Source organism: Tamandua tetradactyla, chromosome 5 (genome assembly GCF_023851605.1).
Source record: "Tamandua tetradactyla isolate mTamTet1 chromosome 5, mTamTet1.pri, whole genome shotgun sequence".
Classification (NCBI taxonomy): Eukaryota; Metazoa; Chordata; class Mammalia; order Pilosa; family Myrmecophagidae; genus Tamandua; species Tamandua tetradactyla.
In genome coordinates this window covers 18,393,979-18,420,392 of record NC_135331.1, presented here as the reverse complement: position 1 = coordinate 18,420,392, position 26,414 = coordinate 18,393,979, and the positions used below count along the sequence as shown (strand labels likewise).

Here is a 26,414-nt window from a genome sequence, read left to right as displayed (position 1 = left end):
GCTCTGAGGATAGGGGCAATGCTGTGTTTTGTTCCCCGTTGATACCCCAGTATCCTGCACAGTGCCTGCCACATAGTAAAAGTCAGAACTCAGATAATAGCTTGAGAAACTGAGGCTCAGAGAGGAGAAAATAACTTTTCTAAGGACACATAGAAATTGTGAGAAAATCTGACAACCAAGTGGACTAAAACCAGTGCTAGGTTCCTCACTGAGGAACTCTTAAAAATGTGGGTTGGCTATTTTAACAAAGAAATAATAGTCTGGAGTCATTTTTGTGGGGTAAGATAAGGGCCCCTACATCTGCCTTGTAGGGAGCACAGCACAATAGCCAATGTTCAAAATGAGCACACACCCACAGACGCAAAGTTCATTCCTTAAACCTTCAAGAGAAGATATTACATGTGTCCACTGGGCTGTTTAATGGGTCAGGGAATTATGTGATACATCTTAGAAGTGTCAGAACTTGGAAAAAACTGGTGAGCCTTGGCTTTGTCCTTGAGTTGTGACCTTGAGCAAACTGCTTAACAACTGGGCTTTTCCCCCCTCCTCTGGACAGTGAGAGTTATTGGTTTAACCAGTAATCTCGGAAATTCTTTGAGTTCCATGAAGCCTGCACCAACTCTTATCTCTTACAAGACCTTGGCAGTGGGACCATTTAGAGTCCATTTAGGGCAGAGAGCGCCACCTGCTGATGCATTTTTAACTTCTTTTATTGTGTAGTATAACATATATGCAAAGCAAAGAAATAAAAAAGGAATAGTTTTCAAAGCACTCTTCAAAAAGTGATTACAGGACAGACCCCAGAGTCTGTTATGGGCTACCATATGATCCTCTCGTATGCTCCAGAATGTAGGAGGCTAGAGGGCTTAAATACTTTTTTATCATCACAGTCGACTTTTTCCTTCTTTTTTTGTGAACAATAACATACATTTTTTAAAAAGCTATAAATTTCAAAGCACAGCACCACAATTAGTGGTAGAACATACTTCAGACTTGGACATGGGTTCTAATTGAACTATTTTAGGTTTTTACTTCTAGCTGCTCTAAAATACTGGAGACTAAAAGTGCTGATGCATTTTATAAGTGATATTTTTCACTCCCTCCTGGGCCCAGCCAACCCAAGTTTACAATTACACTTTAGACCAGTAGAATTTTTTTTAATTCCTTAAAATTGCTTTTAAAATGTTGATGATGAGTGGATGATGAGTGGGGTATATGCATATGATGAAATATCATGCAGTGTAAGATGGAATAAAGTCATGACACATCCAACAATGTGCATGAAACTTGAGGGCATTATATTGAGCGAAATAAGCCAGAAACAAAAGGACAAACACCGTATGGTCTCACTAATTTGAACTAACTATAATGAGCAAACTCAGAGTTAAATTTGAGAACACAGGTTATCAGGAGATAGAAAGAGAATACAGATTGGACATTAGACACTTCAGGAGTACAGAATGTTTAACCAGACTGATTGTAAAGGTTCCGAAATGGATAGCACAATACCATGTGATGGTAGCACCATATTGTAAATATAATGAAGAAAACTGAGTGTGAATATGGTAAAAGAGGAAGGCTAGGGGCATGGCACCAGAAGGAAAGCTACAGGATAAAAACTAGGACTGTATAACTTAGTGAAACCTGTGGACAATGATGGTGGTTAATTGTACAAATATAAGAAAGTTTTTACATGAACGAGAACAAATGTATGTCACTATTACAAAAGTGTTAAAAATGCGATAGTATATGGAAAAAATACAATTAATGCAAACAAGGGTCTGTAGTTAACAGTAACATTGTAATATTATTTCAGTAATTGTAACAAAGGAAATATACCAGAACTAAATGTCAATTAGAGGAGGATATAAGGGAAGGGTATGGGAGTTTTTTTCCTTTCTTTTCTTCTTTCTTTTTGGAAGAAATGGAAATGTTTCCATATAGATTGTGGTGATGAATGCATAACTACGTGCTATTGATTGTACACTTAGGATGGATTGTATGGTATATGAATAAAACTGTTTAAAAAAAGAAAGAGGAAACTACAAGTGCTGGAGAAGATATGGAAAGAGGTATACCTATTCACTGTTGGGAGGGAAGTAGATGGGTCCAGCCCCTCTGGGGGGCAGTGTGGATGTTCCAAGGAAGTTAAGTATAGGGTTGCCATATGATCCTGTAACCCTGTTACTAGGTATATACTTGGAAGAACTGAAAGCAAGGACATGACTAGACATTTGCACACCAATATTTATGGCAGCAGTATTCATGATTGCCGATGGAGGTAACCCAAGGGTCCATTGACTGATGAGCAGAAGGGTAAGTGGTTGTGTATCCATATGATGGAATATTGTGCAGCTGCAGAAAGGAATGAAGTCGTGGGGCATGCAATGAGGTGAATGAATCTTGGGGACATTATGTTGAGTGCAATAAACCAGAAACAAAAGGACAAATATTGTATGGTCTCACTAATATGAACTGATGATAATAAGCAAACTCTGAGAATTCGATCCGAGAGCATAGGTTATCAGGGGATAGAAACTGGGCAGAGATTGGGCAATCGATGATAAAGGAGTCCAGAATGTTCAAGAAGGTTCACTGTAAAGGTTCAGGACCGAATAGCACAATACCCTGTGGGGGTAGCACAGTACTGGAAGTGTCATTAACAAAGCAGAGTGTGAGCGCTGTTGAAAGAGGTAGGCTAGAGTCATGAAAACTAGAGGATAAGAACTGGACTGTAAAACCTGCGAAACCCAGAGTGGACAATGATGGTGATTAATTGTATAAATGTAAGAGAGTTCTTACGTGAACTAGAACAAACGTATGTCACTATTACAAGGTGTTAATAACAGGCTGCTACATGGGAAAATACAATGAGTGTAAGTTGAGATCCATAGTTAACAGTAACATTGTAATATTTGTTCATTACTTGTGACAAAGGCACTCTAACAAAGCTAAATGCCAATAGTAGGGGGAAATAAGGGGTATGGGATTTTTTTCTCCGGAAGAAATGGGAATGTTTTCAGACTGACTGTAGTGGTGAATGTATAACTCTGTGATTATACCAAGAGCCATTGACAATATACTTTGGATGGATGATGTGGTATGTAAATACAACTGTTTTTTTAAAAATTGTGGCTGTGTGCCCTTTCCTGCAGAGGGTGCATAGCTTTCATCACCGCTTCAGAACCACCAGATGCTCTAAAGAAATGTTAGATTTGGGTCATTCATTTTGTAATGGATTTATGGCTGTGACATTGGGGAAGTCATTTCATCTCTTTCAGCCAGTATTTCCTCATTTGTAAAATGTGGTTAAAAATAGTATGCACTTCAGAAGTTTGCTAAAAGGATGAAAGGAGAGGTTCCAGCCAAGCGTTCCTGGAAGGAGCAAACTGGATTCTATTATAAGGAAACTTACAAAATTTCATAGGAAATCAGCTATTAGCTGAATCTTTAAAAGCCAGATTCAAGTAGGAACTGTGCTTCCCCACACTTTCTCTCTTGGTTGAGCAAAACTAAGTTTTTCTGGATGCAGAAGGCAAAATCTTAGAGGAAAATTAATTTTAGTACATTTGTTTTTGAGAAATGCAGTGGAACTTGGGCAAGGGTCAGAGATCAAACTGGAGCAAACAATAACCAGGTGCTGGGACCATAGGAGTTTGGGGAATTCCTGGTTACACACCCAAAGGAATTTGTCTGAAATTTTTGAAAAAGGAAAAATAATAGCATAATATACTCTTCCGCTGAAATCCAGCTAGTGGCTTTGGCCTACAGAGCCCAATGTAAGGAAAGAGAGACCGGCTGCATCAAATGCCACTCAGTAGGGCAGCAAGGGAAGCAGGAACAATTTCTTTCCAGAAGATGTAAATGGAATGATAGGTAGGGCAGGGAGGAAATTAGGAAAGAGATGCCCCCAATCTCTGAGTTACTTAATGACTTTGGCTTTCATTGAATGTCTGTCAACAGATGCATGGAGAAACAGGCGTATGCAATGCCATATTATTCAGCCATAGAAAGGAACGGAGTACTGATACATGCTGTGACATGGGTGAACCTAGAAAACATTACACTAAGTGAAAAAGCTAGTCACAAAAGACCACATATTACAGGCATACCTTAAAGATACTGCAGGTTCAGTTCCAAACCACCACAATAAGGCAAATATCACAATAAAGTAAGTTACATGAATTTTTGGTTTCCAAGTGCATATATAGTCTGTTAAGTGTGCAATAGCATTATGACTTAAAAAAAACCAATGTATGTACCCATTAAAATACACCTATTGCAAACCATGGACTGTAGTTAAACAATAATTTTTTCAATATTCTCTCATCAGTTGCAACAAAGGTACCACACCACACCAAAGCCAAGTGTCAATAATAGGAAGATATTAGGGGTATTGGTTTTTTTTTTTTTTTGGAACAATTAAAATGTTCTAAAATTGATTGTGGTGATGAATGGACAACTCTGTGATTATACCGAAACCACTCACTGGACACTTTGGATGGATTGTATGGTGTGTGAATAAAACTGCTTTTTTCTAAAAAAAAAAAAAAAAATACTAAATAAATATATCAGAAACATTTTAAATGTGGCATAGAGACATAAAGTGAGCACCTGCTGTTGGAAAAGCAGCACCAATGCTCGATGCAGGATTGCCACAAAAGTTCAATCGTAAAAAAAAAAAAACACACACACAAAAAAACCCCATGCACTATCTGTGAAGGGCAATAAAATGAGTTATGCCTATGTATGATTCCATTTATATGAAATGTCCAAAATAAGCAAATCTATAGAGACAGAAAATTGTTAGTAGTTGCCTAGGGCTAGAACGAATGTGGGTTTCGGAGGAGATGATAGCTACAGGTTATATGGGGTTTCTTTCCTGGAGAGATGAAAATATTATAAAAATGATTATTATGATAATTACACAACTCTGTGAATATACTAAAAAAGCAATGAATTGCACACTTTTAAAGGGTGAATTGTATGGCATGTGAATTTTATCTCAAGAAAGTGGTTACCAAAAAAAAACTTTCATTGAACTTTACATTTCTAGGTAATCACAATAAATAGACCCAGATTACTGCATAAACTTTGAAAGGAAAAGTGTTAGTGAGTTTTTAATATTCTAATTGGTGGCATATGATAAAACCAGGTAAAACTTACAATATCAGAAGTTGGGGAAAAGTGCTGAGGGCTGGGGGAGATGCCAGATGCTTATTTTCCACATAATTGCTTGGATTATTTTTTTATCACTAGTATTTATTACTTTTTCAATTAAAAAATACTAGTTAGTTATGAAAAAATCACAGTATATGCTTATAATACTAAGTTAAGGTAAGTAGGAGAAATTAAAACTTAGTGTAAAATGTCATATCAACGTTGTAAAAAAAAAGAATGTATATAGGAACTCAGCAAAAAAGGCAAAATTCTCTAGGGGTGATAGTGATTATTTCTGGATGGGTTATGGTTAAATTTTATTTTCTTTATATTTCTCTGTATTTTCAGAATTTTTCAGCATGGGCATGGTATATTTATAATCAGGGGGAAAAAAGAAAATAATATTTATTTATGTTAATTTTTTTTAAAGGTATGTCAGCTGCAGGGAAATGCTTCATCCCAGCTTTCTCGAAACAGACCAGACTTTGCTTAGTCCCTCCATCCCCATTAATAAAATACACCTTGTGGTCATCAATGCACATATCCCAATTTTGAGTGGGGAAACTAATATTTATCTTGGCCAACAAACACATTCAATAGGTGAGCTGAGATCAAAGCAGGGGAGAAGGATCAAAGAATGTTTTCAACCTGAGTCATCTGTTTGGCTCTCATCCCATCTCCCCTTGGGTGATCCAGCTCATGTTTCTCCCTGTCAGAAATTTCCCATCTCAAAGCTCTCTCATTGGGGCAGAGTTGGCCATTGCAATGGAGCTGGCTCAGGAGAGCTGAATGTGCACTGGGTTCAGTAACATCACGGTGGTAGCTTGCAGTTGGCTCTCCTGGAAGTATTTACACCATGGAAATTGGCAAATGCTATAAATTAGCACCACCACCCTCCACCCCTGCCCCCAGGAGTCTGTGGTTAAACATTTACTAGTGCACCACTGAGCTGTACCCTACCTTTTAGGGCGAGTGGGTCATCCACTTTTGGGGCTGTTGTGGTCCATTTCTCAGGGAACTGGTTGAGCATTCCTGTTTCCTGATATCTTCGCAAGCAGTATTTTGCCTCTTGGTGGATCTGCCTTCCGAGACCCACAGTTCTTTCCCACGTACAAATACCTAAGTGCACCCTCCTTCTCTATCCAGATGGGAGAGCAGCTCTTGCAAGAAAAAAAAAAAAAAAGAAGTAGACTCATTTGGCAACTCTCCACTTTCCATTTTGCTATCTCATCCTGCCGACTTCATTTTGGACCTTTGCCTGATTTCAGGAACTTTCTTGCCACAGCCTCTGTACCCCAATCCTTTCTTCTGGAGGGAAGGTGGGGAGGTAATTGGGGGAGGGGGTGTTATTGGAAGCTTTCGCAGGCCTTCTTCACCAGAGAACAAGCCAGGTTGGTTCTGCCCCTGCGTGAGAACCACCAGCCTGTGGTCCCAGGTCCACTTAAGGGGGCATCAGGAGCTTTTTGTCATCCATCTCTTAGTACTCCTTGAAGTGAGGTGTCCTGAGCTGAACATGAGGGACCAGGCTCTTTCAGCTGTGCTGCTCCCTAGTGGGCCTTCTTTTCTGAAGCTCCCAGGAGGATAATCTCTAGGTTGATCCAGGAAGCAGGTGGTTGCTAAGAAACCTTTCAGAATGACCTCTAGGGAGGAGACACCAGCAAGAGGAGTAGTGGGGCAGAAATAATAGACCTAAAGATAGGTTACTGGAAGGCTGCAGAGACCCAGGCTGTGGAGCCAGTCAGGAGCCCCACTCTGTCTTCTGTCCAAGTTGGTCCAAGTGATGCAACCTCAGACCCGGGTTCAAATCACAGCTCCAGCATTTGCTGTGTAACTTAGTCTGTCTCAGCTGTCTGTGGAAGGGTAATGATATTACCTGCCTCTCAGGGTTGTAATGAGGACTGCATGTAAACACCTAGCTCAGTCTCTAGAGAATGTTTTCAATATGTAGGAGTGTGAACAAGACAAAAAGAGTCCTGTAGAGCAGCCTGGGAAGAGAGGAGCAGCCTGGGTGAGAGGAGCAGCCTGGCCAGAGAGGTGTTTGAGCCCCAGGTTCAGCATAAGATGGGATTTAGGAGCCCTACCTGATGGCATTTCAAATGATGGTCTCCAAAACGATGCCTTAGGTCTATAAGATCCGTATTCTTTCTTGGATCCCTTTGGACAAGTCAACTCACTTTATCTTCACAACAATCCTGTGAAGTGGATATTAGCTCTGTTTTGCAGATAGGGAAACAGAGGGCTCTGAAAGGCCCTGTCTAGCTGGGGATCACACAGTGAGTCTTCAACTCATGGGTTGTTGTTAAAACAGCAGGGCACAGGGCAGGCCATGATGGCTTAGCAGGAAGAGTTCCTGCCTGCCATGCCGGAGACCCGGGTTCGATTCCCAGTGCCTGCCCATGCCAAAAAAAAAAAAAAAAAAAACCACAAAAAACAGCAGGGCACATTGTACTGCCCAGAGCAGCCGGAAATGGGACTGGGCATCAGGGCTGGGCATGTCCTGACAGAGCCACTGTCTTGGAGCCGCTGCCCAAGCTTGTAACTAAACCACAGAGGGCGGGTGTTTCCTGTGCAGCTCGGTCCCAGGCTCAGTGGTGGCAACACTCCTAGCCTGGACTTAAGGGGGAGGCCCGTGTCTGTTGGTCTGGTGACACCCAAAGCAGCAGACCCACATTCCCTGGGCCCTGGCAGCTTTTGTGTATGTGACAAGGTTGGGATCTTATTGGGCTGGACTTGGAGTCAGACAGATGAGGGTTCCAGCTCTGGCTTTACCACTAGTCAGCCGTGGGATTTAGAGCTTAATCTCTCTGGGCTGCAGGCTCCTCCCTTATAAAATAGGATTGAATGGTTCCTTAGGTGCAAGGGTATGTGTTCTAGTTTGCTAGCTGCCTGAATGCAATATACCAGAAACGAAATGGCTTTTAAAAAGGGGAATTTAAAAAGTTGCTAGTTTACAGTTCTAAGGCCCAGAAAATGTCCCAATTACATGTCTATAGAAATGTCCAATCAAAGGCATCCAGGGAAAAATACCTTGGTTCAAGAAGGCCGATGAAGTTTAGGGTTTCTCTCAGGTGAGAAGGCACGTGGCGAACACAGTCAGGGTTTCTCTCTCATCTGGAAGGGCACATGGCGAGCACGGAGTCATCTACTAGCTACTTCTCCTGGCTTCCTGTTTCATGAAGCTCCCTGGGAGGCACTTTCCTTCTTCATCTCTAAAGGTTGCTGGCTGGTGGACTCTGCTTCTCCTGGCCACCTTATTCTGATCTGCTCTCTCTAAATCGGTCCCATTCTCCAAAATGTTTCCTTTTTTATAGGACTTCAGGAACTTATCAAGAACCACCCAAATGGGCAAAGACATGTTGTCACCTAATCCAGTTTAACAACCACTCTTGATTAAATCACATCTCCAGGGAGATGATCTAATTACAGTTTGAAGCATACAATGCTGACTAGGGATTAGAATAAACGGCTGCCTTTACAAAACAGGATTAGGATTAAAACATGGCTTTTCTAGGGTACATACGTCCTTTCAGACCATTCCAGGTTGTATAGAGGGCCCAGCCTTATGAAGCCTCTGAAGTGGTTTTGGAAAAGGGCCCAGCCATCCAAATGTGCCGTGGCATTAATCAGTGTTGTTAAACACCCCGAAGGAGGTCAAGCCTTCTGGGAGTGCAGAACCGGACGTAAGAACTGCACACAGACTCTGCAAATACGTAGGAGGGTCTGGCTCAGTGTAGTCCCTGTGCCAGGCACCAGGAGGGATGCGGAAAGTTCCAGAGAACGCCCCCAGCTGCAGACTTGCCAAGGGTTGGTTTTACTTATAGTTTCTTTACTTCCAGTGAGGATGTGAGGTGTTTACCAGAAAAGCCGAGGGACTTGAAGTTAAAGCAGGTCCTCCCTAGTGAGGAGATGGAAAACTTTCCAAACATGAAGTAGAAAGAAAAGAAAGCAAGTTGTAGGAAAAAGCAAAGAACATTCAGTAGATTTGTAGAGTTGTGCGTTTCATGGTATATAAATATAGTATATATATGTGTGTGTGTGTGTACTATAATTCTGATTAAAGATGTGCATACTGAAGTATTTAAGGATGAAGGGGTCTGCAACTTTGAAATGCATCAAAAGCTCACATGGCTAATGAATGGCTAAGTAGGCAGCCAGATAAACAGATATCTGATAAAGCAAATAAGCAAAACATTAAGAATTGAAGGATGTAGGTGGTAGCTGTTCACTGTAAAGTTTTTCTAACTTTTCTGTATTTTTACAAATTTTAATAATGAAATTTAGGGGGAAACAACTCAGGGGGAAGGGAAAGAGCGGGAAACTATCAAAGAGCTAGCTGAAGGGTTAAAATCATGGGGCACAAAGAGCCAACAGAGGGGAAAAGCAAGAGCTGTCCAGCTTTCATGCCTCAGTTCATCAAGAAAACCCTTTTTTTGTGTTTGAGTTTTAAGGGGATTTTGTCATGGAAGACGTGTTTGAATGAGAGGCCTTTGGGAAAGAAAGGAGTCATGTTCTTAAATGCACCTTTTTTTTTAATCTAACATTTTATGGTGAAAATTTTACACCTACTGGACAGTTGAAAGACTGTTAGACAATTTACCTCTTGCAATCTACGGATATTTTACGGTCCTGATTGCATTTTTTTAAGGAGGAAGTTTCTCTAGGGCTGTTTGAAGTTTGTGTGCTCTTCCTGAGGTTGTGTTTTCCGTGGGCCAGAGGGATGGGGTGGGGGCGTGCCAAGGGAGGAGGCTTAGCCTGGGAATGCAGCCTTCAGCCAGCCCGCGTGGGTGGGGGCATTTAAAAGAGGAAAAAACGAAAACCCTCTCGAGGAGCAGCAAATCCGCTGACTCCGAGGCTGCCACTGTGTGGTCTCGGCCAGTGAACTGGAGTCTCGGGACTGCTTTTAGCCGCAAGCTTTGCGGGATCGTCTTTCTCGCGGGCGCCAGGGAGAACTGCCAAGCCCCAGGAGGGCTCAGCGGAGAGCCCGGGGTGCGGGGGGGACCCCGAAGTCCGCATCGGGGCAGCCAGCTCCGCGGGCTCCGGACGCTCCTCCAGGGTCTGCAGCCGGAGCGCGCGGCCGGGCTTTGGGGGGCGCCGTCCGGCCCTACTGGACCCCGCGGCCCGAGGCTGCGGTCCCCGCGGAGCTGGGAGCGGCCGGCGGGAGGCAGCGGATTGGCCTCGGGGAGGGACCAGCTCCTCCCCCGGCCGGGCCGGCCTCGGCGGGGCGCGCGGCCTCCGCGTAAAGCCCTCCTCCCGGGCCAAGGTAGAGGAAGTCGGGCTCCCGCCTGGATGGGAGGCGTGGAGGGGGGGCAGCCCCGCTGCTGTTGTTTTCCGCGGGCGGGAGTGGGCCGCGGCGCGGAGGGGGCAGGGGCGCCCTCCCACCCTGGCCCGGGCGCCCGGGAGACCGAATCCTCGCCCGCGGCCGAGCGCAGCTGACACCCGCGGCTCCCCAGCCCCGGACCCCGGGCGCAGCCCCAGCATCCTTCCTGGGAGCTCCGACGACCTGGGAGGAGCGCTTGGTACCCCCGGAGTCCCAGCACACACACACACACACACACCCAGCCGGAGCCCGCCGCGTTTCCTGGGGGTGGGGGCGGCGGGGGGCCCCTGCCGGGGCCAGGGGCGAGATGGCTGCGGGCGTCCGGGCGCACGAACCCCGGCTCCTGGCCTGCCTCGGGGCGCTCCTGGCCCGCTGGGTCGCCGCAGGTAAGAAACCGGGATCTGGAGGGAAGAGTTGAGAGTTTTCCCAGGCGACGGGCGGGCTGGGGAGAGCCAGGAGCCTACTGCCCCCCGGCTCCACCCCATCCTGCCCCGAACCGCCCTGGAGAGCCCGGGTTTCCTGCCCGCAGCCCGGCCCCCGTGCAGGAAGGAATTTTCCCGGGCGCTCGATGGAGGGCGAGACGTTCTGATCCGCGTGGGGTGGGCTGCCGGCGAGCTGCAAAGGGCTTGTGTACAGATGGTGGGAAAGATGAAGAGGCGCACGTCGGGGGTGGGGTGGGGTGCGGTGGGGGTGGGGGGTGAGTGTTGTTTTATAAAGCGTCGGACGTTTAAATTCGCGTTCTGGTTTTACCTGCTTCGCTGGTGCTCAAACTCCGGGCTTCCTCTTTATTTTTCTCTCCTCCCTCTACCCAAGGCTGAACTCGCCTTACACCTGTAACCCGTGGATTTCCCTGCACGCCCTAACATGCCGACATGTGGGGACCAGGCCATTAAAAAAAACTTTCCTTCCTCCTTCACTCTTTTTTTAAACAAAACAAAACTTTTTATTTGAAAATAACTTCAGGCTTAAAAAATGCTTCCCTGACGCTTGAAATGATTGGGAAAAGATCTTAAATACTTTATTTATACTCCGCCTTTTTTTTCCAAAAAAAAACCCCACCACCACCACCACCAAAAAAAAAAACAGAGGGTGTGGCTTACAAAAATCTGATTGAAAAAAAAACTGAATTGAATTCACCAGTTGATGCCCCCCTGCTGTGTGCAGGGGAGTGACAAGCCGCTCCGGGACTGGAGTGGAGGGACAGTTCGTGGAGCCAGGAGCAGCCTAGTTCTCCAAAACGCATGAGGCATGGGAGCTTCCGTATTTCCCAGTTCAGCACATCTAGCAGCTCTCCTCTTGGAAGCGCCTGGAAATGGCTTGTAAAATGCTCCCTGAGTGGGAACTGTGTTTTATGCATGATATTTATGTAGGTTTTCTGCAAACCTACAAGTTCTCTAATTTAAAAAAAAAAATGTGCCTTGAGCTTCCTAGTAGCAAGTACCCAAAGCTCTCACAATTTCAAATTTTGTTTTGTTTTTAAACGGTTTTTGTTTTAAACTCTTTGTTTTAAAAACAGTAAAATTCCCGTAATTTAGATTTTCAGTTTATACGGAAAAATCAGATCTGGCAGCTTTGGGCCTGCTTTCTTATCTGGAACTGAACACGGCTCACCCCTTTCATCTAGGGCACTTGAACCCACATTGTGAGTGTCTGTGGCTCTCCTCTGGCCCCTCCAGGCATTTGACTTAGTGCTGGGGGTGGGGGTGTGGGGGTGTGGGGAGAGGATGAGAAAGGACAGTTCACAATTGGCCGAGGACATTTAAGGTCATGTCCTCAAATGCCAAGTAGTCCCTTCTCCCCAGCTGTGTGTAGTGTTTCATGCACTGTGAGCATCAGGGGCTGTGGGACATCAGACCCCTGGGCTGATATCATCATTCCTGGGTGGCTGGCTGTCACCTGTGACACAGGGGTCTGGTCTGCACTGGGCGCCCAGTTGTTTTTATGCCCAGGCCCCGTTTACTTGGTGTATTGAGCCGGGGGCTTCCTGAGCATAGAGTATTTTTGTTGTTTGCTTTTCATGTTTGCAATCTTCTTGGGGGGAAAATGAGTCTTTGTGCTGTGACTTAACTCCAGGCAAAGTTTGTGCCTCCTCTTGTCAACTTGGATACCTGGGAAAAACTTCAAGGACAACAAAAATGTTTGAGTATAATCCCAAGTCTACAAAAGATAATACAAGGGCAGCTTGGAAAACAGTCCTTTATATCGCTTCCTTCTTTGTTCTGTATTCTGAATTTAAGGATGGGGTCTGGATACCATGTGGGCAACTTCTAGTGGCACAAACTGTCACTCTGGTTTATCTTCTTGTCCTGTCTTATCCTGTCCCCATTGTGTGGGAGACCAGAGTTAAACCTGTGACCCAAAGCATTTGACACCTGAAGGACAGTCCCAGACCTGCCAGTGATGTGTGTAGGACCTTAAATCACATAAACTTCTCAAACGTCCATTTTCTCACCAACAAGTGAGTATAGGAGTATCAGGGATAGAGCCAGTGCACCCAAGGGCCACCCCTTCCTTGTCCATCCAAGACCACGTTCTTTTTCCACTGAGCCCGGGCTCATCCTCAGTCTTCAGATCAGCACTCCCAGCAGCCACATCTCGGGACAGGATGATCGATCTATAAGGTCACCTTCAGCTTCAGTAGTTAAAGAGAATAGAGAAACTCTGCAAGTAAAATCATTACCTTCCCCCTATATGGGACATGACTCCCAGGGATGAGCCTGGCCCTGACACCATTTGGCCTTCTTGACTAAAAGGGGGGAAATTGTTGTAACAAAATAAGATATCAATGGCTAAGAGAGTTCAGATAGAGTCAAGAGGCTATTCTGGAGGCTACTCCTATGCAAGCTTCAGCTAGATATTGCTAATTGGTACAGTATGCCAAACCCCAGCCCACATCATTCCTGTTAACCCTAAAGAACACCCAGAGCTCTATCTGAGATCCTACAAAAGTTGCATGCATTGAGTTTACTTTTCAGAAACCTAAAACCTTCAGATGGTTCCTACGCCAGATAAGTCCTGAAACCCAGAGGGGCCAGTCTCTCCAAGAACATCAGCCAGTACCGTCCCCTTTTCCTATATTGTCGACACCCCTTTTCAACAAGACAAAACTTAGAATGGGCATAACCCAAATATCCCCAAGGATTGGTAGAAGGGTCAAAGGAGAAGGAGGTGTTATAATAGAGAAGTTAGGATGTAACAAATGAGTATGACTATTGACTCATTATATTAATATTTTGTTTTAGTCATCAGTGTCTTGGAGCAGCTAGAAAGAAAAATCTGAAAATATGGAACTGTATCTTATACAAAACTTTGAAATCTGTTTTACAACTAACTGTTAAAATGTACTTGGAAATTTATTGGGGTTTTTTGTAGATATGTTGTATTTCACAGTGAAAGAAAATGTTAAAGAAAAGGATGGAGAGAGCAGAGCCAGAGGAGCAGTGAAATTAAAATGGTTTCTTTAGTGATTATTGCATTCTATTTCTTGGAGGAAAAGACAATGTTAGCTCCAGTTCCAAGAGTAAAGTCTCACCAGGGCTTTTCAAAACCACCATTCCTTTATTCCTTTGCCAAGGAGTTGGGAAAGAAACAGGTCTACAGATCTTATGAGTGCACATAATATTGTTAACTGCACAGTTCATTGTCATCTTGTTAACAGGAATTGCCACCTGAGAACGTGGGTTCCCAGACCTAATTGTTCATAAAAGATCCCCTCCTGGTATTTTCAGTGATTGTTTAAGGTGTTTCTTGCAGTTTTGGAATCTCTAGCATTCGATGACATTCTCTGCCTTTCAACAAGTGGCTTAGATTTTTTCCCTCTTGGCCTGGCTATAAAGTCTTTGGAAATGGTGGGCCAAAATTGCGAGAGAGTCAGAACTTCCTGTGGCTCCCGACTGGCTTCAGATCTTGCAAAGGAAGCTCCTTTTAACAAGAAAAGTATCAAATGCAGAAAATGTTGACTCTTTATAACTCGGAAAGATTTCCAGAGGCAAGTGGCAGTTTGCTTATTTTTATAACAGCTTTTTTTGAGATATAATTTACATACCATAAAAACTCACCCTTTTAAAGTCTAGAGTTCAGTGGTTTTTGGTATATTAACAAGGATGTGCAACATCATAACTGTCTGGTTCCAGAACATTTTCATCATGTAAAAAAAAACCCTATATTCCCTATTCTCCCCCTTTTCCCTCACTTCTCCCAACCCTGGATAGCCATTAATCTATTTTCTGTCTCTACAGATTTACCTATTCTGTACATTTTATATAAATGGAATCATACTATGTGGCCTTTTGTGTCTGGCTTCTTCACTTAGCATTATGTTCTCAAGATTCATCCATTTGGTAATGTGTATTAATAATCCATTTCTTTTTATTGCTGAATTATATACTGTTGTATGAATTTATGCATTTTGTTTATTTTTCCAATCTTGGTGGATATTTGGTTGTTTCCACCTTTTGGCTATTACGAATAAGGCTGTTATTAACATTTGTAGATAAGTTTTTGAGTGGGCAATGCTTTGATTTCTCTTGGGTTTACACCTAGGAGTGGATTTTCTGGGCCATGTGGTCACTATGTTTAACTTTTTGAGGAATTGCCAAACTGTTTTTTAAAGTTGCTGCATCATTTTAAAATCCACCAGCAATGCATGTGGGTTCCAGTTTCTCTCCCTCCTTCTCACCACTTGTTAGTATCTGTCTTTTTAATTTTGGCTGTCCTATGGGTGTGAAGAGGTATCTCATTGTGGTCTTGATTTGCATTCCCTTCATAACTAATGATGTTGTGCATCTTTTCATGTGCTTATTGGTCTTGTATATCTTCTTTAGAGAATTATCTATTCTAATTCTTTCCTCTTTTTAAAATTTTATATTTGTCTTTTTTATTGTTGAGTTTGAGTTCTTTATATATTCTGGATAGAAGTCCCTTATCAGATATATCATTTGCAGGTATTTTTCTTCCGTTCTCTGGGTTGCATTTTCACCTTCTTGAGGGCGTGCTTGGAAGCACAAAAGTTTTCAATTTTGACAAAGTTCAGGATACCTGTTTTTTCTTTTGTTGTTTATACTTTTGGTGTCATCTAAGAAACTGTTGTCTAACCAGTTTCATAAAAATTTACTTCTTCGTTTTCTTCTAAGAGTTTTATAGTTCTAACTCTTACATTTAGATCTAGTACCATTTTGAGTCCATTTTTGTATATGGTGTAAGGGAAAGGTCTAGTAACATTTTTTTTGCATGCAGATACCCAGTTGTACCATTTATTGAAGGCAGTTTATTTTCAGATAAAATACCATCTCACAGAAATCCTCAATATCTTCACATACTTTGAAAACTTCTGGTGTGGTAGAAAGAGCACTGATTTCTTTCCACTGGAGGTTTGAAGGGTAGCAGGAAATCTACTTTCTAATCCCACTCCTGCCACCTTCCTACTATAGGATCTTGGGCTAGCCACTTTCACTCTTTGGACCATACTTTTCTCATGTATCAATCATGAGAGCATGAATAAAATACTTCTAACAGTGTTGTCTATTATTCGTGTCCCTGTGGCCTCTCTATATTTGGGCTTTGATCTTAGGAGGTTGGTGGGATATTGTGCTACTTCTTAGTAAACTGGACTTTATTTGCTTCCTCGTACCTGGTGACAGCTTTACACCAGATCAGTTGCCCTTAACCCCGGTTAGTCTTACACACACCATAAAGCAACCCTTCCAGCTAATCCTGGCGTGCTGTCTTAGCCTGTCAGAGCAGCCATGATGCACCACGTAATGGGTGGGCAGAAGTCCTAAATCACGGCGTTGGCAAGGCCGTGCTTTCTCTCCAGAGTCTGTAGCGTTCAGGTGCCAGCTTGCTGCGATCTTTGGGGTTCTTGAGCTTGCATCTCTGGCGCCCATCACATGACGATGTTAAGCTGTGGTACATAGTTCAGCCTACCACAAATGCTAATGAGAGCTTAAGGTGGTTTTCATAATCAGTGGTTCTCAAACTTTAGCCTACGTCAGAATCCCCTGGAAAATTGTTAAAACAGACTGTTGTGTGTGCCTCCCTCCCTCCATCCCAGAATTTCTAATCTGATCTAGTAGGTCTGGGCTGGGGTTTGAGAATTTGATTTCAAACATGCCACCAGTGATGCAGATGCTGCTGGTCCAGGGACCACACTTTTGAGAACCACTGGACGTCAGGTCACTTCTTTCAGGGCTCATGAACCTGCTGTTCCCTCTGTAGGAAACCCAACCACCCATCCTTTACCTGTCTAAAACCTGTTTGTTTCTCATAACAATTTTTGCCTTAATGTTTATTATGTCTGATATTAGTATAGCCACTCCATCTCTTTTTTGGTTACCATTTACATGGTATACCTTACTCATTCCTTTTACTTTCAGCCTATTGTGTCTTTGAATCTAAAGTATCTCTCTTGTAGATAGCATGTAGTACAATCATATTTTGTTTTTTTTTAAATCCTTTCTGCCAATCCCTTCCCTTTGGTTGGACAGTTTAATCCATTTATATTTGATGTAATGACATATAATGTAGGATTTATGTCTTCTACTTTGCTATTTGTTTTCTATGTGTCATATCTTTTTTCCTCTATTCTTCCATTACTGCCTTCTTTTGTCTTAGTTATTTTCAAGGGTACCATTTTAATTCCTTTATCAGATCTCATTGTGGCTTCCTGGAGGAAGGCTTCTCTGCCATTCACCCTAGGTGGGCCTAGGAACCCCTTCTCTGAGGCCTCATCATGGTGTTTATCCCATGGCATTGTAATTGCCACCTTATTGCCTGTTTTCCCCAGTAGACTATAAACTCCTGGAGACCTCTTTTGTCCACCATTGAATCCCCAGTACCTAGTTCACTACTATGAGCCAATTTCTGCATGAAGCTGCTGAGAGAGCTTTAACTCCAGATTCATTTGAACCTCAGATGCAGAGAGAGAGAGAGAGAGAGAGAGAGAGAGAGAGAGAGAGCAGCAGGAAAGAAGGAACAAAGCTAAGACTCTCTTCCTTCTACCCCTTCTGGATTTCTAGGGAAATAAAATCACTTGGGTTCTGCATCAGTTATTGACTGCCATAATAATGCTTCATAACAAATGACCACTAAATCTCAGAACACATGACAATAAGTGATTATTGTTCAGAGGTGTGGTGTGGTCAGTAAATCTTGCTTGGGCCCAATCACATGTCTGGGGATTGACTGGCTAAAGGCTGATCTAGAATGGTGTCAGCTGGAGTGATGGGGACAATTTGGGTCTGTCCCATTTGTTTTTCATCCTGCCCCTGGGACCTAACCTGAGCATGTCCTTCTTATGATAGCAGAAGGCAAGGGTGAGCAAGCCCAATTATTCAAGTGCTTTTTAAAGCCTCTGCTTATGTCATACTAGCTAACATCTCACTGACTAAAGCAAGTGACATGGCCAAGTCCCAGAGTCAGGGTGGGAGGGTACTGCAAAGTGACATGGAGAAGGGAGTGGAGGGGTGAATAATTGAGGCTATGTTTGCAATCTGCCATAAGTTTATTCAGGCCAGGCACTATTCATGATCCCAACAGGGTGGTGCCCCGTGTGTTATTTTATCTTAAAAACACATACCTGATATTTAAAGATCCTAATGCATGGGGGTGCAAGGATAGTTCAGTGGTAGAATTCTCGCCTGCCATGCGGGAGACCTGGGTTCGATCCCCAGTCCATGCACTTCCCCAAAACAAACAAACAAATAAGGCAAAAATTCAAACAAATGGTGCTGCAATAACAGGATAGTCACGTGGAAAAATAATGAAATGTGACCCCACCTTGCAGCATACAAAAAAAAAAAGATCCTAATGCAAAAGGTCTGTACAAAAAAGGTCATTCGATGGTCAAGAAAGGTAGTAACAGCCTTGTGTTTCCTTACGTAGACTTGGAAGCCGTCGTCGTGGGAGAAGTCCATGAGAACATCACTCTGCACTGCGGCAGCATCTCAGGACCAAGGGGCCCGGTGACTTGGTACTGGAATGACTCCAAGCCTGTCTTCCTCCTGTCCTCCAATTCCAGCCTCCTGCCAGCTGAGCCGCGCTTCTCGCTGGTGAATGCCAGCTCCCTGCACATCGCGGGGCTGAGCCTGCAGGATGAGGGGAACTACACCTGCCAGGAGGTCCTGAACGAGACCCGGGGGTTCCAAGTGTGGCTGCAGGTGGCCAGTAAGTGGGGTGGACGGGGGCTGGGGTTGGCGAGGCACTAAGACCTTGAATCTGGGCACAGTCAAGTGCATGGGCTTCAAAGTCGGACAAGCTGATTTTCTCTTCTGGCTCTGCCACTTAACAAGCTGCGCCACTCCTGCGTCCACATTTCCTTACCTGTAAAATGGGCATGAGAAGAATTTTTGCTGCATAGAATTGCCATGAAGAATATACCAGTTATTCTGTATAAAGTGCCTGCGGCTCCTGGCATAGGGGTTGGGTATTATTTTTAGCTCGCTGTTTCTGGCCTTCCATCGTTAATATCATTTTTCTTACGCAAGAAAATCAGAGTATAACGTAATGGAGTCAGGCTGCCCAAATTCAATCGCTGCCACTTAATTCTACATCCCTTGACTAAGTAGCTTAATGTCTCTGAGCTTCAGTTTTCTTTATCTGTTCCACGGGGGTAATAATACATCCTATTCCTCTTCAGATAGAGGGCTCTTGTGCTGTAGCGTCTGTCATGAGAGTATGAGTTTAGAGCAGGGCCTGCTCTGTGGGCCACATCCGGCCTGCCACCTGTTTGTGTGCAGCCTACTAACCAGGAATATTTTTTACATTTTTCAGCAGCTGGAAAAAAAATAGAAAGAAGAGTAATACTGGTGACACTCAAAAAGGATATGGAGTTCACATGTCAGTGTCTCTAAATAAAGTCACTCTCGTTCCTTTACATATTGTCTTAGGCTGCTTTTGTGCTGTAGCAGCAGCATCCGAGATCGTATGGTCTGCAAAGCTTAAAATATTTACTCTCTGGCTCTTTCCAGAGGGAGTTTGCTGGCACTGGTTTTGAGGGACAGCCACATCCTAATCTGGGGTGTGTGGCTTAGCAGAAGTGTGTGTGGTGATTTCCTGCTCCAGACCCAAGTTTCTTTAGTTGTAAAATGAAGAATGAACTCATTCCTTCAGTCCGTACATATTTCTTGCGAGCCAGCTTCATGCCAGGACCTGCTCTAGGCCCTGGGACCTGGGAGTGAACGAGGCAGATGAGTTTCTGACCCTCACGGGGCTGACATTCGAGTGGGGAAAGACAGACAATAAGCAAGTGAACAAATAAGGCAATATCAGAGTGATAGGTGCTGTGCAGAGAAGGGAGTTGGGGAGATGTGATTCTCTGCAATGACAGGAGGGTCATAGAAGAGCTTTTGGTGGTGGTGACCTTTGAGCTGAACGATCAGTGGGAGCCAGGTGGAAAGATTAGAAGAAGGAGTATTTCATTCAGAGCCAACAGCTGGTGCAAGGTGGGACAAGCAGAGTGCATTTGGGGGTAGGGGGTGGTGTGGGGGAAGCCCTGTGAGTGAGAAGGAGGGAGGGGGGGTTTGAGGTCTGGGAAGAAGGGACAGAGCGCAGTGGCAGGACTGGTAAGGAGTTGGGGTTTTATTCTAGGTGCTGGAGAAACTCCTGGATTTTGGAGCAGGCGTGTGGCATCGTCTGATTTCATGCGGAGATTGTGTGTATGTGGTCTCCCGACGGGCTGATAAAGTAAAAGCAGAGAAGCCAATTGGAGGTGAGAGGCATTGGCGGCCAGAATCAGCGTGGTAGCAATGGTGTTGAGGGGAGAAAATGCACAGATTCAAACAAGTATTTCGAAGGGAGACCAACAGGATTTGCTGGTAGACTGGACGTGGGGGATAAAGTTAAAAGAGGCCTCCAGGACACTTCTAGATTTCTGGATGGTATCTCTTTTAGTTTGTAAGCTGCTGGAATGCAACATACCAGAAATGGAATGGCTTTTGAAAAGGGAATATTAAGTTGCAAGTTTACAGTTCTAAGGCCGTGAAAATGTCCAAATTGAGGCATCCAGAGAATGATACCTTAACTCCAAAGAAAGAGCTGATGAAGTTCAGAGTTTCTCTCTCAACTGGGAGGGCACATGGTGACGTCTGCTAGCTTTCTCTCCTCCTCATTTCATAAGGCTTCCCCGGGGACGTTTCCCTCTGCATCTCCAAAAATTTCTGGCCGTCATGGCCTCCGTTGGTTCTTTCCAAAATAGTTCCCTCTTAAAGGGCTCCAGTAAGCAGCCCTTGAGTGGGTGGAAGCACATTTCCACGGAAACCATCTAATCAAAAGTTGCCACCCACAGTTGGGCGGGTCATATCTCCATGGATAATCAAAAAGCTCCCACCCAGCAATATCAAATAACAATTGAAGAACATGTCTTTTCTGGGTGTAAACAGTATTTTCAAACTGGCACAGTATCTGAGGTCTCCACCAACACTCAAGGCTTATGGAACCCATGTTTCTGCGTCTGGAAAGGCCACAGAGGAGTTGCTGAATGGATAGGCACGAATGAGGATTTTATTTCCAAAAATGCCTCGCATCTTGGCCCAACTATGGCTGCCACTGTGAGCTCAAGGCAAGTCCCTCCAAGACCTCCCTCGTTCCAGCTGCTGAATGGTCATTAATAATTCCTTCATGTCAATCTTGACAGGAAATAATTTCCACATTCACCAGGAATGAGGTTGAATTGCAACTTTTGGTGTTCTTTTTAAAATTTTTATCACCACTGTCCCGTTTATGACGACTCGATCTGACCCTGACTTATTAATCATTGGCTAAGTTTATTGGAGGAAGGATCAGTATTAGCTTTCATTATTGCTCTGTGGGGAGATAAATGCATGGCATTCTTACAGTGAAAGTGAACTTGAACTTTTCAAAATATCACCAAACTCAAATAGTACTTTGCACTCCTTGAGGGGAAACCCTGAACACGCTGGAGTTACCGGGGTGCAGTTCTTGGTTGGGGTACCTCTCCACTTGAAATGTGAATGTGGGGGGTGTGTCCTTAACTGGTACAGGACTCGTTTGTGAAAACAGAACACACACTCCCTCTGGTTTCACATGCAGGAGAAATGTTTGGAGCTGGGAGCAGGAATGGAGCTCCTCCCGGGTCTCAGTCCTTGCTCCCAATCTAGAAGGAAACTGGACAAATTCCAGAGCCCTCTGGCCACCAGACAGTGACCAGAGTGGAGGGACTGGCCTCTCAGATTGGAACCTGGCCCTCGTTTTCCTGTAGAAGATTTGAGAAGATGGCCTCGGTTTGATTCAACTGCTTTTTTTAGGGAGATGTGCTATTGCTGAGTGGCTGAGAGCTGGTACGCAACTGAGATGAGCTGCCTGGGTTCAAATCTGGGTCCTGTTGGCTGTTGGCTTTGTGACCTTGGGGAAGTCATTTGAACTCCTCTGAGCCTGAGACTTATCGTCTGTGAGTGGTTTGATGGTGGTGCCTAGTCACTTACATCTGGGTCTTTCGAACAGAGTCCCTGCTTGTGAGTGAGGGACTGTGTGTGCTATCTTTTCAGTAACTCGGTTGATAACGTGGTCACATTTCTCCTTCTCTTAAGTAGAAAAGTTTGGAAACATTCTAAGACGGCCTTGGAAGCTAGGGGAAAACAATTCTGAGATGTAAGTTGTTATCTTTAAGTGACTTTGAGTGAATGTGTGAATAAGACAGACTTTTGTGAGGAAACACAAAGCTGGCTTTATGATGACTGGTAGGTGGGTCCCTCCTGCTTTCACTTGAGTGGGTATTCACTGCCTCTGCCTTCTGAAAGCCAGGTTTTCTATAGATCTGGGGTGATTTAACCTGCCTGGAATGGGCATCGCTATGTGATTTCATCAATCATCTCACAATGGAAGAATCCTTCCCGCTACTTGCTAATTTAATGGTGTGGTTGAAGGGTTTTGCAGTCTGGATTGGGACTTCTGCTCCTGGGAGTACAGAGATCCCCTGGCTCAGAGCAGCTATTTATATCGTCAGTTTACCCCTCCTGTCCTACCTTCAAATTGGAGTGGGTATGAGGTTAGAACTCCAATGTGTTTGCCTGCAAAGGCTACAGATCTCAGCATACCCCAATAGACATTGTACTTCTTTCAAAATATCCTCTCCTATGCATTTGGGGAGTTGAGTGATCAAACCAAAGATAAGCCCATGAAAGACCCAGTCAGATTTTGTGGTATGTGGTATCAGGCTCTCCCTGTGTCTGTTTTTCTCAGGCCAAGCAAGCAAAGGTTTAGGGAGCATGGGAACCAGTGGGCACATGGGCAATAAAGAGGCTGGTTGGTATGAATTTATAAGAGCCCTGTAGGATTCGGATGGGGCTTGGCAGATGGGGAGAGCTCCTGGCTGAGCCATGATGTGGCTCCCACCCCTGATTCCCAGGAAAGGGAGTCTCGGGAAAGTTCCACATTTCCTGCCTAATCAGGCCCATCCCATTTGTTACCCATTAAGCAGAGCCTCTCTGTGTTGGCAGAGCCGATGATTCACCTTATCACATCAAAAGGTCCTGGGGAAGGGAGAGGAAAGGTTATTGTCCCCTGTTAAAAGACAGGGTGAGTCTTGCCCAAGGGTTGATTCATCGTGGCTTTGCCGAGCTCATCTGAAGCAGAGAGGGGTGCTTAGAAGTGGCTGAAGACCTCCGGAGGGCACTGACAGTCCCTGGGGAGATGGGCAGGGAATGGGTACGTCATGATTGCCTCTATATTCAGCCTCTCAAAGGGACGTCAAAACAGTCTTCCCTGTTCTCCTGAGGATCCTTCTGCTGGGGAGCTTAGCATGTCCGCTCACGTGCAGAGATGCTGTGACACGTTCTTAGGTCGCCTCTCAAATCAGGATGCTAGGATGAAGGTGCCTGAAGGCAACTCTTCCTGTTGACGAAGAGAACAGTTGGAGATGACATGGGGCCTCCCCTTTTGTGGGTCTCCAGGAGATAATAGGGGACTATTATCTGGATATTCCTAAACAGAAACCAGCCTGTAGTTCCGGAAAAGTGTCTTGGTGGGGAAGGAGAGAAGGGAGTTTTGACCTCAGGAATGACAGCAGGCAGTAGGAAAGCAGGAACAGTAACTTTTTATAGAAGAATCAGCAAGCTTTTCCTGCAAAGGGCCCCGTAGTAAATACATTAGGCTTGAGGGGCCAAGAGGCAAAAATTGAGAATATTTTAGAGATGCTTGTGTAATAAGAGAGAAAACAAATTTCCACATATGTTTTTATTGAAAAAATTAAAAATGTAATTGAGTACAGTTTTTATAATATTTGTCTACTAATATGAAGAGTGTAATTTTTTTTTTCGGACGGGATACCATTTTGCTTCATCAGGGGTCAAAGTTTCTCTTCCCCAGCATCAAATGAATTGCAAGTATTCATGTGTAAAAATCATCCTTAATGCGTGGGCTGCCTAGAAACAGGGGGTGAGCCATCGTTTGCTGACACCTGTTCCAGAACCAACCTACAGATCTACCAGTGATCATAATATCAGACATTTCCCCAAGTTGACCACATGTCAGGCAGTGGGCTTTCAAGCTCTGTTTATACTACTGGCTCTTCCAACAGGCGGCCACGTGAGTCCTAACCAGTCTCCTCATTTTCGAGGAAGGACAGGAAAGCGAGAGTCGGAGCGAGGGGCACTTCCCCGAGGCCAGCCAGCTCTGGCGGCAGCAGGGCTTGCACCCATCTCCATCTGACTTCAGTGTCGAGCTTGTAACCCCTGGGTGAGGTCCATGTCAGAAAGAGCTGCGACCTGAAACTGACAGTGGCCACGGCTTCCACACGTGGCTGCACCTTGTGACCCGCCCCCCTTTATTTTTATTTGTTTGTTATTTTATTTTTGTTTGTTTCCTCCCCTTTCTCTGCCTCTCGGGGAGGGTGCCACCAACATCCTGCAGGCACAAGGAGGTTGTGGTTTCTGTTTAGGAATATCCAGGGGGTGGAAACAGAGAGGAGGAAGGAGACCATATTTCCTCCTTGGTAGTAAGTCAGAGGAAGGGGACAACCTCAGGAGACCAAGAAGGTGGTGTGAGCTTTAATAAAAGAAAGCCGGCCACGCCCAGGGGTTGATGGATGGGTGGTCATCTTTGAACACTTAGGAATGAGGAGGGCGTCTCATTTGATTTTTTTTTCCACCTTTTACCTGTTTCCTTTTCATCCGCCCCCATTTATTTTATTCAACCCCATTTCATGCTGAGAATAGTGCTGGGCAGGAGAACCTCCTGGCTGGTTGTTAGGATCCTGCCCGTCCAGGCCAGGCCAGTCTGGTTTTCCACATCCCGGTTTGGGAGGGCAGGGCCCCAGTCTCCCCGACCCGCTGTGTGCGTGCCCGCCCCGGCGTTGGCTCCCAGCACCGCAGAGGTGCCCTGTGCTTACTTGGAAGCACCCCAACCCTGGGCACGCCCCGGGACCTGCTGGTCCACATACCTAACCAACCTGGCAGCCACAGACCATGTGACATTCGAGCCCCTCCCAAGCCTCGGTAGAATGTCTTTCCCCGGACCTCCTTTTCTCCTCCACCCTTTATGGGAAGGGATATGATCCCGCCAGGCCACTGCTGGAGCCAGCCCCAACTTGACAAACATACGATCCTCAGAAACCCCCAGTTCCTGTAATTGTAAATGACCTCAGACAAAAGTGAAATAGATGCTGTGATTCGGGAAAGCCTTTTCTCCCCCCCAGATAATTTTTTCTCTGACCTGCTTCTTCCCAGAACTCTATAGCTGTGGATGCATTCCTGGGGGCTCAGCATTGCTTCCTGGATTCTTCTTTTGAAAAAAGGAAGTCTTTGGGGGAGGTGATAGGCTCAATTACTTAGCTGCTGTATTCTTTTCATCAAAAGGGATTTGGCATCTTAGGTGCACCGGAAACCAATAGGGGAAAGGCATTTCCAGGGAACAAGGGAGAAGTTCAGCAGTGTGAGGGGAACCGAGATAAGAATGGACATTTGTCAAGTGCTTCCAACAGGCCAGGCACTGCTCTTCGTGCTCTCTTGTGTTAACCCGTTTAATCCTCACAACCCCATGAATTGGGTACTGTCATCACCCACATTTTACAGATGAGGAAATGGAGGCTCAGAGAGGTTAAGTAACTTACCCAAAATCACAGAGCTAATAAGTGAAGTCAAAGTTGGGCCCAGAACCAATGTTTTTTGTCTTTCAGTCTGATATTGTTTTTTTTTGGAGGGGTTGGGGGATCCCCAAGACCACCCCTAGGTCTGATAATTCACTAGGAGTACTCCTAGGATTCAATATGTAGTAAGAATTGTTAAAGTGGAATGATACACAACAAAATGCGCAAAAGGCAAAGGTGCACAGGGTGAAGTCCAAGGGAGACCAGGTGCAAGCTTCCAAGAGTCCTCTGCCAGTGGAGTTACACAGGACGTACCTGTGTCCTCCACCAACAAGTCGTGACAACACATGTGAAAAGCTGTCCTCAGGGAAGCTCATTCACGTCTCAGTGCCCAGGGTTTATATTGAGGGCTACTCAGTAGGCACCCTCTGCCTAGCATATTGGGACTGAAATTCCAGATTCCTAGCAGGAAAAGAGGTGTTCAGCTCAGACCGCACCGTTTGCACAAAGGGTTTGAGCACAGTGAGCCACTCTTTTTTGTTGTTATTTTTTGTTTTTTTGTCTTTTTAAGACAGTTAAGAATGAGCCATTCTTAACTGTTCTGGCCCCTTCGGAACCCTCCCAAAATCCGAGTTCCCAGATGCCAGCCAGGGGCCTTCCTTGAGCAGGCCTTTCCCAGGAGAGCAGTCTCAGGCCTGCTGTGCATTCTCCTTTCTGCACAGACCTCCTTTCTATTCTGCTGTGTTTTTAAAGAGGAGCAATTTCCATTTTGCCTTTTCTCTAAGGATTTTTCCTCCAATGAATCTTATGTAATCACTCAGGATTAAATGCGGGAGTGCATTAGGGCACTTAGCACAGTGCTTGGATCCTAGTAGGTCTTCAGTGGACCATCCTTACTGG

General features: G+C 44.8%; 1 protein-coding gene and 1 non-coding gene across 2 annotated transcripts in view; both read left to right on the top strand.

Annotated features, from left to right (window-relative positions):
• The first annotated feature begins 10,758 nt into the window (after positions 1-10,758).
• VSIG10 (V-set and immunoglobulin domain containing 10) overlaps positions 10,759-26,414 on the top strand; it is a 58,088-nt gene continuing 42,432 nt past the window's right edge. The window contains exons 1-2 of the mRNA XM_077159947.1: positions 10,759-10,863; positions 18,359-18,640. Of these exons, the coding sequence (XP_077016062.1) occupies positions 10,785-10,863; positions 18,359-18,640 (361 nt within the window). The 5' untranslated portion in view covers positions 10,759-10,784. The remainder of the gene's footprint in view (positions 10,864-18,358; positions 18,641-26,414) is intronic.
• TRNAG-GCC (transfer RNA glycine (anticodon GCC)) lies at positions 18,085-18,155 on the top strand. Its single transcript has one exon. It is a non-coding gene; the product is annotated as a tRNA-Gly (tRNA).